General features: G+C 39.2%; 2 protein-coding genes across 7 annotated transcripts in view; one reads left to right on the plus strand and one right to left on the minus strand.

The window, feature by feature from the left end:
* The window catches only part of hmgcll1 (3-hydroxymethyl-3-methylglutaryl-CoA lyase-like 1), a 16,587-nt gene extending 10,912 nt beyond the window's left edge, over positions 1–5,675 (plus strand). For all 6 annotated transcript variants that reach the window (XM_035992750.1, XM_031303517.2, XM_031303525.2 and 3 more), the window contains 2 exons: positions 4,227–4,352; positions 5,156–5,675. In XM_035992750.1, coding sequence (XP_035848643.1) covers positions 4,227–4,352; positions 5,156–5,287 — 258 coding nt within the window. In that variant the 3' untranslated portion in view covers positions 5,288–5,675. The remainder of the gene's footprint in view (positions 1–4,226; positions 4,353–5,155) is intronic.
* Positions 5,676–11,248: 5,573 nt separating this feature from the next.
* On the minus strand, positions 11,249–16,833 carry gfral (GDNF family receptor alpha like). The gene is made up of 9 exons (XM_031303555.2): positions 16,741–16,833; positions 16,313–16,444; positions 15,707–15,862; positions 15,473–15,532; positions 15,038–15,353; positions 13,867–14,126; positions 13,697–13,777; positions 13,175–13,256; positions 11,249–13,080 (listed from the first exon to the last, which is right to left on the minus strand). The coding sequence occupies exons 1-9, from the start codon at positions 16,775–16,777 to the stop codon at positions 13,017–13,019; spliced, it is 1,188 nt and encodes a 395-aa protein (XP_031159415.1). The 5' UTR covers positions 16,778–16,833; the 3' UTR covers positions 11,249–13,016.
* Between the last annotated feature and the right edge of the window lie 446 nt (positions 16,834–17,279).

Genomic DNA, 17,279 nt, shown 5'->3' on the forward strand with positions numbered 1-17,279 from the left:
GATAAATAGCGCTGCAGCTGCAGTCCCAACTCAACCCAAGAAACTTTGATAGCACTTGTAAATATCTGGCCTGCAGAAGATAATTATTATGCTTTATGACTTTTAGTTTGCGTAAATTACTGCATCATTACTGTGGTAATGTCATAATTTACAGTGTCACCCCAAGAATAACAAATACCTTGTTTTGAGACCTGGAAACTTTTTATTAACAAGAGTTAAACTCCCACCAAAGATAAAACAACTCAATATTAATACTAATAAATACAATAATTACAGTTGTTACCACATATGTAGCTGGTATTTTTCACATATTACACACATTCATTTCATATTATATTTAAAGTAGGCCAGTTATTACTTCTTACTGCATTACTGTCTACTAAATATAATCCTGTATACAGTAGTATAAATTTGTTTGCGTGCTTACTGTATTATATATAAATAAATATTTACTTTAATAGCATTATTGCTGAAAATTATTAAGAATGAATACATGGCAGTTCATAGTATTATAACTTGAGATAGCAGATGCTTGCCTTGTAACTGGTGTGTAAAAAAGATTAACTGAGTTTACAGATGTTAAACAAATATTTACTGCACCAGCACATTTTTTAATATAACCCTAAAAATATGATTCATAGTCAACAATGCCAGCACACAAATCACAGTAAAGCCTTTAGGAAGAAGTGGAAGAATGGAAGAAATAACCTTGATTAACCTTGATTAAGGCCTACTCTAATGTTGATGCTTTTCTCTTGATTATCTATACAGTGCTATTTATAACCCTGCAATATTGTGCTGAAGAAAAGCTCAACAATGTCTGTGTGTAAAGTCGCAAATATTTTTAAAGTAAGCCTTGATTTTGAATGGCAGAGTGAAAAAGCGCAGAGGGACGGTTAAATTCCTCTGCTGATCATATTTAGAATGATTCATCACAGCTGCCCCGTGGCCACAGAAAATAATAGCAGCCAAGGATGGTTTGCCTACCCATAAACAAGATGGAAATGAAAGATTTGATCATAGTTTTTCATTACTGTTTGCCAGAAGTCCACACCACCAACTGGGAAAGAAACGAATTCCCCCAGCGCTGTCAGCCCTGAGTCACCTCTTTTGTTCTTGATAAAGACATTCCTCAGTCTTTGTACCTTTTTTTCTTTCTCAGGAGGTCTGGGGGGGCTTTGTTAGAAACCTACTCCTGGCAGGTCACACAATGACAATGTATGTACTTAGATTTCACAGGCTTGGCAAGGAAAATTATTTATTCTTACCCGCAATTTTGGTGTATTGTGTACAGCTGCAGCTGGGGAGTACAGTATAACCTGTTTGTGCTCACAGTCACACTTGAGCTCTCTGCTAACAATAACATTTATCTTCAGTATTTTCTTTTGTCTCTGGCCATGAGGCACTGTTGGACCATTATGGGCTCTTCGAGGTCAATAACTTTGTTTTAGGAACACTCAAAAATCTACTGGAAGTGTTTGATACTTTCAGTACAACTTTATGTTGTATTTCCCTACATTATCATTGTCAGATGTTGTCCACTTTATTCATTCATATATCTGGGACAACACAAATTAATAAACATTAATATGATGTAGATGTGTCAGAATTGACCTTAAGTCTAATTTTTATCTGCAGCTCCCGGGTAGGTTGATGTAATACATTAAAAGAAAATATGAATTCGACATTCAGGACCTTATAATAACCGACAAGACCAAACATCACAAAGACGAACCAAAGTATAATCTTTAGGGAAATAAAACACTAAAGCAGGTTCACAGTTGTAATATTATTGTTAAATATTATATATAATCTTCTAATGATATCTTTACCACGCCTAAGACTTGGTCAATAAGAATAAGTGCAACAGGTGCATTCAGCATTGTACTATATGTTTTATGGATTGTCTCTGTCAATTTTATTTTTCGGTCTTCGTGGCTGCTCCGACCAAATTAATTTCCTTGTTTTGGGTGTAACAAAGTTAAATATGGTTTGATTTGATAGTGTTCTTTACCTGTTACTGACCACATAGCTTCCACCTGAACATAAAGACATAAAATTGAATCATTTTAAAACACCAGGATCTTAGATTAGGATCAGAATGTGTTCTGTATTATTAAGACTGATTGTCATGGTTAATGGTTGTTCTGCATTCATGGAGCCCAGTAATCCATGAAGAGGTTAATGAGGTGATTATATAGTTCAGAATGTTTTATGCTCAAATAAATCATGAAGCAAAAATGTCATTTATTTATTCTTTATATGTTTGTTTTGTCTATCTCCTAGCTGCCCCTTAATACCCAGTGGCAAGCTTATTTATGCGTTCCTGGAAAGAGGTGATATATGTGTCAACAGTGGATCTGTGATGGTTTCTTTCAGCTTCCCAGTTTATGTAGCAGTGGGTAAAGCATCACTGCTTCATATCCTTCAGTGAATGCATGCTCTCTCTTTCTCTCTCTCTGACGCAGTTATAAAACCAAAATGGGAGCATGTCCATCTTCAGCCTTGTAGTATAGAATAGTATAGAATGTCAACAAGCTTATCCCAAAGCATGCAAGTTTGAAGTTTGAGTTGTGTCTTTACCCAGGAATGTATTGTTTTTATATGGCCACAGCTCACTGATTATGGCTTTTTAACACTGGGTGCACATCTGGTTTCTGGGCAGTGTGAAGCTAACTGAGCATTGGCAAGCTCGAGCTGCTGACCACCAATTCCTGCGCGATTAGTGTCCAGAGGAACAGGGCACGCTGCTGAAGGGTCCGTTTTGTTCCTCTCCGAAACAGTATGCGAAGGACCCCTGGCCTTACACGGTTAGCAGCTGAAAGCGAGAGGATTGGCATGCTAGATTACAACTCTGTGTTTATACTACAAAAAAAATCTGCCTAGTACAATATCCTGCTCTGGCTTTATCCAAGGTCTGGAAATCTTGTGCACTGCACACACCGGAGTAGATCTCCTCCTACTTCTACCCCACCTCCTCCTCTTCCTTTGCCAACACAAACAGCAATTACGGCTGGCTCAGACGGGCCCTGAAAGAAGTAGGTTCTTGTCTGGAGGAAAAGCAGCCAATTAGCAGCATTGTTCAAAAAAAGCCAATAGAGATTCTTTTAATTTAGCTGGCTTGGTTTGGCTCCATGGGGTGAAAGTACTTCATGACCCAATGCCACTGAAAGGATCAGCATGTTCATTTTGCCTCACTGTGGGTTCCTCTGACATCTGGCTCTGCCACGGAAGCTGGAAAACATCTTTAATATTCTCATGACGATCCCAGGGACATGTGGAAAACATCCCGAGACCTTAGTCCGTAATCACTGAAAAACTGAAGGTCTGGCCTTGTAATTTTTTTCGGTGTGAAAACAAAGGTTACACTCGTGGTTAGGTTATATACGTAAATTGCAAGAACTGCAGTTTTGTCTCTTTATGTAATATGTGCATTCAGAGAAATTATATCTATATGAATTAACTCTTGTGGCATTAACATAAAAAAAAAAATCAATACACTATTATTTCCTAAGCCGTTCAACAAAAGTATTTGAAATTCAGAAAAAACAACTGAAAACGCATCATTATTTTTTCATATAGAGGACACTAGGAATTGTTGGCAGTAAGAAAGAACAACAAGCATTTCCCACAAAATATAACAATTAAGTTGATTGTAAGCAGCCAATGAGCCAAACAAAGTAAACAGCCTTAAAAGTAATCTCTTGTAGGCACCATCAATAAAATAATTTATGACATTAATGATTATATGTAGCAACTGCACGTTTGTGTAGTAATGAATTCCTGTATTGTTGGCACTGTGTAAAAGGACACCGTCCAGCCGAGGAAAAAAATGTCTTCTCAATGTGGCAAGAAAGTGAATCCCCATGGTTAAGGGCAGAGTAGTGCTGTAAAACATGAGTAACCCAAAGAATCAGAAACATATGAAATATTCTGTTCAGCATTTATAATGTTCCTCTCGTACGAACAGGGCCATAATTATGTGGTACTAGTGGTTTAAGCTGACAAAGAGGATGACTAAGCCATATGGTGGGACATTCTGTGCCCACCTCAGGACATAAGCCCACAGTTCTCCTAAACAGCTGTAAAACACGACCGCAGCCCTGGCAAGGTGCGCTGCAGCGGGCAGAACAATCCAACAGAACAAGGATCTTTGTTCCTGGATTTTAACCTGAGGTGAAGCTTGTGTGGAGGCGCTGAATGTTTCTGTTGTGTGTCCTTTGCAGATGGGGGTCTGTGTGGTGGATTCTGCAGTAGCTGGCCTGGGAGGTTGCCCATACGCTCAGGGTTCATCTGGCAATGTTTCAACAGAGGATGTTCTCTACATGCTCCATGGCATGGGCATTGAAACTGTAAGTGTGTCTTCACAGTGCACTTTGTATTGTATGTGTCTATAATCCCAACAGATCAACCAAACTCAACAATCTTTTAGAACTCATTTACATAAGCAGATTGCTCTGCAAACATACGGCTCTGTAAATGTTTATTTATAATATCAGTGGTTTTACACAACTTGCACAAGCCCACAGTGTTGCATGCCCAGTCTCAGGGATAATTTATTTAACAATCCTTACCCCTGCTGGAGAGATATGTTTACTGCACTTTAGTTTTCTATCACCTGTTGCACACTTTCCATTAAATTCATGCCTGCCGTTAAGTTGACACTTTTTGTTCATCTTAAAACAAAATCACCTTGTAGACATTGCATTTGAACTAGTCTCACATTAGTCCACACAGCATTCTGGGATGGGAGAAAAACGTGCTCTGGTTTACTGGCATTTCTTTAAACCAATCACAATCGTCTTGGGCGATGCTAAGTGCCGGACGGAGCAACGGTGCCTCTGCAAAATAGCCTCTGGAAGGAACTTGTTTGGGTAGAACGTGTACGTTCAAAGTTGTTTTAGTCGTGCAACAGAAAACTCAGATTAGACAGTCTGGATTTACCCTGCAGAGATCTAAGGAGCAGTTAACCGTAGCCCTCATAAATCGACCGGAGTTTAGAATGCCAACACAAAGAAAGCAGAAGTCGACCGACATCCGGCCTAAAAAGAGGGACATCCGGCGGAATTTTTGGAGGCACCTGAATAATCCTGGAAATTAAACATCGTCGATATAGACCACATTTTACCTGATGCTACAATATTTTTCTTTGCAGGGTGTGAACCTTGCCAAAGTTATAGAGGCTGGTGACTTCATCTGCAATGCTTTACATCGCGAGACAAACTCCAAGGTTGCCAAGGCAAGAGGCAGAACACTGGGATGTGTTTCTGTGAGGGAAAATATTTAAATAATTGACTCTGCTCCCTTTAAAGTGCTTCCCCTTTTGTTGCTGCCGATGCTTTTGTAGTTGATCCTCCTGTCAGAGGTGTCTCATCCAAATACATTATTTGCATTACAAAAGGAGAGTATTAATTTGTGAGAAATGTCAAGATTGATGAATTGATAAGTCATGAATACATAATGGACTTTTTAAAAGCTGAATTATTCACCTCTGTTTCAAAACTTTCTAATATTTATTTGGCTCAGACAAATAAACCTAGTAAAGGTCACTTTGACTTCGTAACTCAGTGACTTATAAAATAAAGTAACAGAATAAGAATTGAGTCTGTTTTGACAACTTGCTGAACTTCAAAACACCACAGATTTTTCATTTTAATAAACGGAGATGACAAACAGCGAAAGGAAGAAGCTCCTTCCTGCTTTTTAAAAATGAATCTCTTTATGCACTTTACTCCTCCTCCTTTTCTTACCAGAGTCAGATCTTGTATGAATAGCAGCTGAAAACACGACTCCTCTCAAACTACCACAAAAAAAACAAGTTAAAAGCTGCCTCCGAAGGATTTTTGCTCTCAGGTTTGCCAAAGATCATTTAAAGGTCCAATGACATGCTGCTTTTTGGATGCTTTTATATAGGCCTTAGTGGTCCCCTAATACTGTATCTGAAGTTTATTTCCCGAAATTCAGCCTTGGTGCAGAATTGCAGCCATTAGAGCCAGTCCCACAATGAGCTTTCCTTAGGATGTTCCATTTCTGTGTCTGTAAAAATTGCCAATTGCCAAATTGCCAAAAAATCTGCCAAATTCTCATAGACTGTATATAAGAATGGACCAACAGATCCCGTTGCTCTGGACGGAGACCAGTGAAGGCCATTAGAAGCACTTTTCTGGTGATGGCTGAGCGTTACTGCGCAGCCTCCAACTGAGAGAGACGACGTAAATGTGCCATGAGCAACCTGTCTGAAAGTTGTAAGTCTTCTGGTAGCTGTGCCAAGAGAAATCTCAATCATTCCGAATATTGCAGAGACGGAGAGCGTAGGTATATGTAAGGAGATAACATAGGCACAGGCTAATTATTGCTAACTAAAATGCTAGTTAACATTAGTAATTACACTTAAACAGCTAATGTGAGACGAAACTGCCTGCGCGCTTCTCCTGTACTATACGGTAATTCCTCTACTATGCGACAGTAAGTCGCGTGGTTATGACACAATCGTTAGCCTATTTTTACAAAAATGTCTGCTACGGAGCCATAACGTGAGGTACAAGGTAATGGAGCCTTTTATACATTGTTGGGTTTCTTTAGACATAAACAATGGACAAATAGAGTCTTTAAACGCTTCAGATGTAAAGTTATTTGCTGTCAAAGTGGCGCCAAAATGAATGGCAGTCAATGGAATGCTAACGGGAGGTGATGGCTTGGTAGCATCAAAATGGCGCCATAGGAGGTTCGCGGTCCGAGGAGAAGCTTACTCCCTTGCAAATTCTCTGTGCAGGCAAAGCAGAGAAAGGGGAGGTAACCTTCCTCCTTATGAGCTCATAAGGAGCAAGATTCCAGATCAGCCCATCTGAGCTTTCATTTTCTCAAAGGCAAAGCAGGATACCCAGGGCTCGGTTTACACCTATCGCCATTTCTAGCCACTGGGGGACCATAGGCAGGCTGGGGGAACTCATATTAATGTTAAAAAACCTCATAAAGTGACATTTTCATGCCACGGGACCTTTAAGAAGTGCTCCTTGATCGCTTTTTTCCATTAAAAAAACCTTTTACCATGACATAAGCTACGCGTCTGTGTGATTGTCAAATGTTTTCTCCTGCCTGTTTACATCTTACTGTGCTATCTGTAAAACATAATACAATTAAAAATGTAATGAGACACTACATTTGAATGAGATTTTATGGCTAAGAATAAATGGCGTAGATATTGTGTTTGAGAAAAATTATCATTATGAGTTAATTGCCCTTTGTCCGGAAAGCAACTTGACTCTAATGAATAGATGTGGGAGAGAACTGGAACATTTGCATAAATGTATTAAAATGTAGTAATTGCCTAGCCAAAATTGTCCATCTTCATCATTTATATGCAAACAATTATGCATTCAAGTGCAGTCACACATGCTCAGTTTTGGGAAAACAGCTGCTTGTAGACGAAGGGAAATCAGGTGGCAACAATCCAATAATGAGCAAGCTTGTGAGTCAAACCAGGGAACAATAAAGTCCCAAAGTCTTACAGGATGAATCATGTGAAAGACAAAATGCAGATTTACTGGTATTGTGTGAAAATTACCATCATTTTATACAAAAACTTCTCAGTTGCTGCTAATGTACTAGTGAGTCAGCATGGTGTCATTTAATCAAAGTGTGTTTACTTTCTTCTGGGAAGGTTGTTTGGGGGGTTTGATTTCGACTTGGAAATGAGGAATCTATTTCCTCTCCACTGTTCTCTAAACACATTACTGCATGTGTGTTGACCCCTTGGCTAAAGCTGATAAAAAAGGAAGGATTTTCATAAATCAACCAACTCAGTGTTGGTTGTCTGACTCATTAAACCTACAGTTGCTATCTTTGCACTTTAGGTATACAGATATGTAACTTTACAATGTATATAAAGCTGAATTTGACTGTCGCCTGTGCTAAACTTAAAGCATATAAAGCAGTATTTATATTTGCACTGAGACTGAGTCACGCTAGCAGCTCAATGAGGCTGTTCTTTGAGCTAAATGCTAGCATCAACAAGCATAACATAGTCACAGTGACAATGCTAACATGCTGATTCAACCAGCATAATGTTTACCATGTTCACCATTTTAGTTTAGCACATTAGCATGCTAACATTTGGTAAGTAGCACTGAGCACAAAGTACAAATGAGCCTGATGGTGATGATGTAGTGTTATCATTTTTGCCGGTTTGGTCATAAACCAAAGTAGCCTACTGGAAAACTTAAAAAATGGACCTAATGATGGTGCAACATAAAAAGTCATTGTAGTGTGTGCACCAAACTTCACTTTGTGTCAATCCACACAATCCATTTTGAAATATTTGAATAAGTGAAAATTTTGACCTGTTGGCAGGGCTACATAAAAAGTCAGGGGATCACCAAAGTCATTAGAATTCATCTTCTGGGAACCATACCACATGTCAATCCATTTAGTAGCTGTTGAGATATGTCATTTTGGACAGATTACAGTACTGACTGAATGTCACTGCCATCCACAGAGCAACTCTGCATTCAGTTGTTTGAATATGGTGAAAGAATTCCCTAACTCTCCAAGTATAACACTTGGTTAAAACAAGTTAGAGTGGGACAAGCCAAACACTACAATATTTCTGCCTTCCAGCCAAAAGCCCAATAAATAGACACACTAGCTGCCAGCAGCAACCATTATACAACTCCAAGTGATGCAGGATCATGGTGAGAGTGCATGCCACACACACAAGCTTGCAGGCACTTAGACAAACTTTTTTTGCAAACAATACCCAACCTCTCAGAACATCATGCTGTGAGAAGAAAATGTGAGGCAAACCAGCAAGGTCTCAGCACCTTCAAAAACCCTCCCAGGAAACCCTTATGTCAGCAGAAGCACAAAGCACTGAATGACTTTAAGAGAGACGGGAATTCCTGAGAGAAGAGCAGGTTCACCTTCTCGGACCAGAGGTCAACCCGAAGAGAGATGGTGAAAAAGATTGTTCATTGATCACCAGGATACCAAAAAAACCTTAAATAAGGTTGTTCAGAACACAACAATTACTCTCACAAAACAAGGAGGGTTTGATGGAGAACAGATGAATAAGATGAAAAAAACTAGAAGAAGGCAAATCCCTGCCCAGCCCCCTTCACGTCAATCTAACATGTCCTCTCCTATATTTACATCCACATCTTCATGGTTGACTCAGTGTTCAGCACTGCGGTTTTACTGCAGGAATGTTCTGGTTTCAAACCAGCGGGGGTCTTTCTGTGTTCAGCTGCATGTGTTTGCATGTGGTTGTGTTTACTTACAGTACAGTCACGATCTCTCCCATGTCCGTGTGGGTTTCCTTCCTTCCTCCCACAGTCCAGACATGTTGAACAGGTGAAACATTGAATCTAAACAGTCTGTTGCTATGAAGCCTGTCCAGCTTCACTTCTCTTCTCCTAAATAGTGTTATAGCTCATTAGTGTAGAAGTCAAAACATTATCACAATATAATTATATTACGCTGTTTATTACTGTGATTTCACCAGTGCCTCTGATTCGGTCCTTTCCCTTCATTTATTTATTATAATAGTTGTGCACAACATATTATCTTGTGCAAACAAGAATAGGCAGGTCCATGTACAGATTTACCTACAGTATGTACCTTTGGAGTCTAATAATTACAGTAAACTAACCAATTATTGTCAACTCCAGGAGCCTGGTTGGCTGAAACATTTTTACAGCAGAATGACAATAAACCCAAAGTTATATTATTTAGTCCAAAGCATAAAAAGCATCTGCTTTATTTTGTCTTGTCAAGTAGTTTAGGCAGTCCTGCATTATTTCCTGACTCTTAACAATTTTCTGTGTTTGACCTGGAGAAAGTTAACAGGCTCTGTCTATTGACTCTCTATTGATCTCTTACTTGTTGGCTTTTGACTGTACCAAACATGTTCTTCTTAAGCCTTACTGTAAGTAATCTGCTGTTTGTGACATGCATACTGTATGTTTTGATTTTGTTTTTGAATAAAATGTTATTAGCAACAAATGATCTCATTCAATTCAATTAAATTTTATTTATAGTATGAAATCATAACAAGAGTTATCTCAAGACACTTTACAGATAGCGTAGGTCTAGACCACACTCTATAATTTACAAAGACCCAACAATTCCAGTTATTCCCCCAAGAGCAAGCATTTAGTGGCGAGGAAAAACTCCCTTTTAGGGAGAAACCTCGGGTGGTGAGGAAAACTTCCTTTTAGGGAGAAACCTTGGACAGACCCAGGCTCTTGGTAGGCGGTGTCTGATGGTGCCGGTTGGGGTGTGATGAACAGTGGCAATAATAGTCACAATAAAGATAATGGAACTGTGACTAGAAATAGTAGTTGTAGTAGTGCATGGCATAGCAGGGCGTTACAGGGTGTAGCAGGGCGTTACAGGGTGTAGCAGGGTGTAGCAGGGCATAGCTGGACATAGCAGGACGTAGCAGGGCACTGCAGGGTGCAGCAGCACGTAGCAGGGCACTGCAGAGCGTAGCAGGGTGTAGCAGGGCATAGCAGGGCACGGAGCAGGACCACGGCGACAGCTGCAAACATGATTTAGGTGCCACCCTAATCCAAGGAAATCTGCTGGGCAAAAAAACATAAGGACTCTGGGGAATCAGCTCCCCAGAGCTAAGTTAGTAACAAGCATTTCTGGGACATGGATGCACAAAGATGGAAAGAGAGAGGAGCTCAGTGTGTCAGAGGAAGTCCCCTGACAGTCTAAAACTATAACAGCATAATTAAGAGCTGGTGCAAGGCAAACCTGAGCCAGTTCTATAAGGGTTGGTAGATGAATCTGACCACTATGAAGAGAAGCAGAGAAGAGAAGAGGTGCTGTGTCTGTAGTTATACACCCTCCCCCACTGGTCTAGTCGAATGCTGCAACTCCTCACTCCCTAACTATAAGCTTTATCGAAGAGGACAGTTTTAAGTTTACTCTTAAATATAGTGACAGTGTCTGCCTCCCGAACCCAGACTGGGAGCTGGTTCCACAGGAGAGGACCCTGATAGCTGAAAGCTCTGGCTCCCCTTCTACTTGTTCTGGTGAGTTTTCTAAAACAAATGCCTGTCGAAGGGGAAAAAAACTGCAAGCTTCTAACTATAGCAAGGACTCTGTCCTGTCTGTCTATCTGTCTGTATGTATGTATGTATGTATGTATGTATGTATGTATATATGTATGTATGTATGTATGTATGTCATTTGCATATATTGGGAACCTTTCATTCAATCTAGTACTTTACTCTTGGTCTATTTATGGAGACCCAAGGATGTGCAGTGTTGAAGTTGGTGCAATTTGGACATGTGACACATTAATAATAATGAACTTTGAGTAAACAAGCGAACAGCTCAGGGCTATGCAGAGTAAGTCGGTCATGTCTTCACCTACATTCGCAGCGGGCCTTTACGGCCGCAGCTCATTGACAGTTTACTTTTGCTGCTGGATATTCTAACGTTTACAACCGATCTCTTCTTCACATCCCTGGAGTCAACAAGCACCAGCAGATTGCCTACAGAAACAGCACCACTCAGCCATTGCAACTCAAATTGTGTAAGTTTACCATACATCCATGCTCTACTTTATAACCACGGTGGTTATTTCAAAACAAGCAACTAATATGTCTATTTGGAAATCAATACTGCCTCTAGCGAATAGCCTACAGGAAAAACGCCACTCTGGCAGAGGGTGCTTTGGTTTTATGCCCACACCTAAAGGAGATGCAACAGATCCCATCTGTGCATTGTATCTGTACTTATCCATAACCATTGCATTGCATGGGGCTCAATTGAGGCCATAAAGTGTTCGTGTGAACTTTTGCACCCAAGTGATGCCTAGACTAGAGCATTACTAGGGGACTCAACTTTGTAGGTGCATTGCTCAGGATCCAAGGAAACACAGTGTTGAGTATGAATCTATGGATGAGCGGTTCTCCAGAATGCTACAAGCAACAATACCGGAGGCCAAGCAATCAGCCTGTTCCAAACAGGCACATTTTAAATTGGCACTGCACTAGTTCCTTTAAAAGCTGCTTTTTAACCGTGGATCAAAACACGGTATGTCACCTCAGAAATGATACAGCATTTTGAACACACTGAGACTTCAAGGTGTTCAGAGTGAAGTTTATTATCAGATATAGTTGAAGCCCAGAGCACCAATAAACTGTCACAAAAAGACAAGTGATGACATAAAGCAATCTGTCAGACGTGTTGATTCTTACAATGATTGACAGCACAAGTCAGTGTAAAACAGATGAAAATGTGAGGATCGATAATTTACTGTGGAGTGAAATGTTTCTTTTGTGATTCAAGAAAAAATCATGTGATCTCTCACATGATCATCTGTCTCCGACATACATTATATCTTGTCACAACAGTATTTTGCTTGTGCAACATTTATAACTGTAAAGGACATAGGTTTTTATCACTTGAAATTAGGGCTGAGATATTCTTGACCAAATACTTCGTTGATATTTCGACGATATTGTAGGGTTAACAAATGGTGCCTTCACAATGAGATTTTGGATAAATAATCATCAGTAATGTTGACATACAGTAATGACTTAGTGGTTAAAGGCAAATAATAAAACAGCTAGAACAGCCTGGTAAGTTCAAAAAATGACATCACTTCAGTGTAATGCAGCCTTTAAAAGCAGAAAGACAACACTTACCATATTACAATTACCAAATCTAAGGTGATATCTAGTCTCCTATCACAATATCCATATATTGCCCAGCTCTACTTCAAATAGATTTTCTTTAATAAAACACTGCAATTCAGACTGATTACTCTAATAGCAGCATTGTCATATGTTACCAAGACCAGTGTATGAAATATATCATTACTTTATCAATGCTGCCATAATGGAGTATATGTGGATAATTCTTGATATATGTTCTTATCAACATTGTGGGAAAAAAGACATTTATGCAACATCTACAATCTTTTTGAGTTAAAAAGGAACAACATTGGAAATTTGAAAAATTATGATTTTCAAGACAAACATTTAACAGATGAATAAACATCAGGGAATAACACAATTGCTCTTCTGCAGATGGTGAAATTTTGTTTTGTCTCTTCTCAACATCCTACAAGACAAAAGAAATAACAGTAAACATTCACATGGTGTATTATCATTACAAATCAGAGACACTTGATATATTTTAATGTTGATGTACTTACCATATTTTACTGACAACAGCCAGAGGCATTAATGTAACAACTCCAACAAGTAGCACAGTTGCAAAAGCATACAGTAGATAATCTGAGAAGACAAAATATTCAACATTCAATTTATTAAGAACTGTCACAGAGAGGAGGAAGAGTCATGACCAAAAAGGTCATAAAAACATATCCAGGCACTTAAGGTTGGTTACAAAAAATAAAAGGCCTTTCATTTATTTGGCAAGACATTGAAAAGTAAAACAATATGTATCAGCTTGAGCCTTCCTCAGTGTAAATATTGAAAACTGTATTGATATCCATCCATCCATTAACTCTATCTGCTTCTCCTTGAGGGAGCCAATTGGGCAAGAAGCCTGGACGTCACCAATTAACCTGCATGTCTTTGGACTGTGGAAGGAAAACTGAACCTTGTTGTTGTAGGGCAACAGTGCAAACCAACGCACCCCTTTGCCTCTCTCTGTATAGATTTATTGGATTTCACAATCAGTTTAAAGTGCTGAATTTCAAATGTGAATTTACCATGTGACCATGCATGACCTTGCTCAGATTCATCGATTTCAGGAGGTTTAGTAGGACCACTGCTGCTTTTCCAAGATTTAACTGAAATACACATGAAAATGCATTAAAACCTCTCCAATTAACAAATGTAACTATAAATTGCCTGTTTCGTAAATCAAAATCCTACTCACTGAAGCGTGATCTATTATGAAACACATCATGAATCATGTTGCACGTCAGTAGATCATTATTGCGCATTCCCTCGCATGCACAAGGATAGTGAAGTGCTGTGCCTAAAGTGGCCAAGAAGGCAATTTTACATTCAGGATCTGTACCAAGGATGAGAGCTGAATCCATCTGTGTAATACAATCATCATTTTGCAGGTCGCTGTTGCTGCATTGTGCTTCTTCAGGGCTCCAGCATTTGGCTCGGAAAGTTTTTAACAGGTCTCTGGTAAATCAGAGAAAAACATGTTTTGGGTGCAGTCTCTGGGACTGGGTTGTTTGCTTTAGTGTTCAGGGAAAATACAAAACAAAGAGTTCAAGTGTATTTAATTTATATAGCACTTTAATACACACACACACACACACACACACACACACACACACACACACACACACACACACACACACACACACATATAGATATACATAGATGTGGTGGAAATAAAACAAGATTTAAATAGATATAAGTTTAAACACAAATAAATTAATACTTAGGAAAGAGCCTCTCCAACTGCACCGGTGATATAAAGATTGTGATGCAACAATTGCCTGTGGACATTTCAGCTTAATTAGATTTATAGCAATTTGGAGATGTACTTAAAAACGTGTCGACTGTGACAACACTGAGCCACTAATGGGATGGATTTACATGAAATATAGCACAGATGTGTGTTTCCCAGATGATAAATCCTAATGAACCTGAATTTTCCTCTAGCACCACCATAAGTTTCACATTTGTTTAGAAATGTGGTACAGACATTAAGGTCTCATAACTGTGGTCAACCCTAGACTTTTCATCTAGCGCCATCATCAGGTCAACATTTTAATCTGTCCAATACTTTGGTTTATGACATTCCCATTAGGTTCAGCTGTACAATGTGTTTATTGCTAATATCAACTATTAAGATGGTGTAGAGCCTATTTGTTAAATATCATCATGTTAACATGGTCATTGGGACCATGTTAGCATGCTGATGTTAGCATTTAGCTCAAAGTACAGCCTCATTTATTTCATAATATAATAAATATAATGGTTTTATGATCATCCTTGGGTGAAGAATACTTCCATGGCATCAAGTCATTTCTTTTTCAGTATTATGCAGTGCCAGACAGAGGTCTGACAGAATAACAACATACCTGCAGTGACTGTCCTCAACACACTGGTTAACTGTATCCTGGCAGATTCTGGTCTGCTGTCCACATGTGCCTCTATGCAGAGCAGTTTTCATATCCAGACAGCTCTGATCTAAAGCCTCACACTCACACATGACCAGCATCTCTGCGACATTGTGCGGCATGCTGCCGTAGAACTGTTGGGTCACTTCCTGACAGCGGTCGCGGTCGCACTGTTGTTCAGTGCATGCAGTAAGGACAGGTGCTAGGTACCTGTTGCAAACTGGATCACTGACACAAACTGTCATTTGGTCCAAGCACGATGCAGAACCATTGTGTACTGGAAAAAAGACATGTAATAGTTGTGTTTTACAGAAACATCCCTTTTATCTTGATTGAATTCAGTAGGACCACATCATTTTATCTTTTAATTGAGGTAAAACATAATTCAATATTTACCATAGCCTATTAAACTGCTTGACTGCCAGTCCATCACTGTGCTCCTCCTCCTCTGAGCTGCTGTAACAAGAATTGGAAACATGATCAGCTGTTCTCCAACAAATGCCTTCTGTCTTTTGTTCATTCAGTAGCACAATAGTGTTCGGTCACACAGTACATCAGATCGCCTTTGGTAAATACAAATGCAATTTCACCTATAAATGCTTATCTCTGAGACTACTGAGAATACTGCACCTGGCTTGTGGTGGCATTGTATGGCCAGCGCTTGTATAGAGTCACAAAGCTCCTCCTCCCAGGCACACACACACCCGTGCAGAGAGGGAAATTGGTCCAGTACAGTCTGGATGGTCAAGTTACAGACCTCTGAGCCTTTTATTTGGCACCCTTCATCTTGATTTACACAAACACAAGAGGGAGGTAAAAAAACAGGATTTTCCATAAGCGAGCGGGTCTTGTTTGTGCAACAGGTGTTTCCTATGTGCCTGCTGCTCTGATTGGCTCTCTTGTGATGGTTGGATGGTTATATGCAGACAACATAAAGTTCACTATCATCATACAGGATTCTAATGTCAAAACAGATTATATTTAAAAGGCATATGATGGCCTATTCATTATAGTCTATTTATTTAGTATTACAAACTTTGCTCTAGGTTATTACCTCGGTTAATACATTTAAGCCATACTCCAAGAAGTGCAATTCAATTAATTAGCCTCATGCCCTGAGCCTTCTGAGGAAATGAAATCATTACTTTTATAATGCCACTAGAAAACATAATGATAACACCATGTTCCAATATATCCTGCAGCAGAAATGGAAAATTTGAAATATGTCATTTTTACCCTCACAGATGCTTCCGTAAAATGCCTCTTCACTCCACTTGCATAGATTTGACATGCAGGTGTCTACAGCAGCCAGACAGTCAGAAGGTGGAGATGAAATGCTGAAGCTGGATATCTGAGGTATCACAGCCCCTATAATATAAGCACATTACAATCATGTATTTATGCATGTGAATTTATTGCATTATATTCATCTATACACCATTTTGATATATTTAGTATTTGTCTTAAGCTGATATAGAGAAGGTATGTTTAATACAAATACATATGCAAGTTTAACATCACTGATTGAAGACACACTTTGGTTGCTTGTACATGCATTACATGCAGCTCTGCTTTAAAGCCTTAGTTTTAGTTAGATTCCCTCTCAACACACAGCAATGTTAAAATGAATTCAATAAGTTATTTTATAGTGATGGTTGACTCACCAAGAATGACTGCAGCTGCCAGATGTATCAGTTGCATGATAGCTGTTGGAAAGCTGTCAGTGGACAACTGAAGCCCTCCTGCATCTGATCTGTGCCACTCGTTGGTACTTAAGCTGGGAAACACCACCCACAGTCAACAGGATGTTAACACGTTTACTGGAAGCTGCACCTTGCACAATGTAATGAAATGACACACGCAAGTCAAGGAACAAAACAGGCTTAAAAGAACATCAGAAAACAAATCTTTCATGATTCTCTTTTCATCTTCTCTAGCATCTGGTCCCCCCCTCCATGAACTAAAATGTTACTTGTGCATTGGTAGTGTTTATTTGTTGTTATGAGTGTTTTTGTGTGAGATTAGACTAAAGGATAAGAGACAGCAGAAGATAAACAATTTAGTTCAATATATACTTTATTGTTAAAAGATGTGCAGGAATACAGATACTGTGAAGAATAAACAACTAATAAATACATGTTAAAAGCTCACTAGAAACATCAAGTCAGGGAACTAAAAAAAAAAAAAAGCTATGTCTAAGCAA

The sequence above is a fragment of the Sander lucioperca genome, chromosome 15 (genome assembly GCF_008315115.2).
Source record: "Sander lucioperca isolate FBNREF2018 chromosome 15, SLUC_FBN_1.2, whole genome shotgun sequence".
NCBI lineage: Eukaryota > Metazoa > Chordata > Actinopteri > Perciformes > Percidae > Sander > Sander lucioperca.

Excerpts from the sequence above, each read along its gene's own strand:
- gfral (XM_031303555.2), bottom strand. The coding sequence starts at position 16,777 with ATGCAACTGATACATCTGGCAGCTGCAGTCATTCTTG. Across the intron at positions 16,445-16,740 it reads GGCAGCTGCAGTCATTCTTG|GGGCTGTGATACCTCAGATA; the intron begins GTGAGTCAACCA and ends CTTATATTATAG. Across the intron at positions 13,778-13,866 it reads TCATAATAGATCACGCTTCA|TTAAATCTTGGAAAAGCAGC; the intron begins GTGAGTAGGATT and ends TGTGTATTTCAG.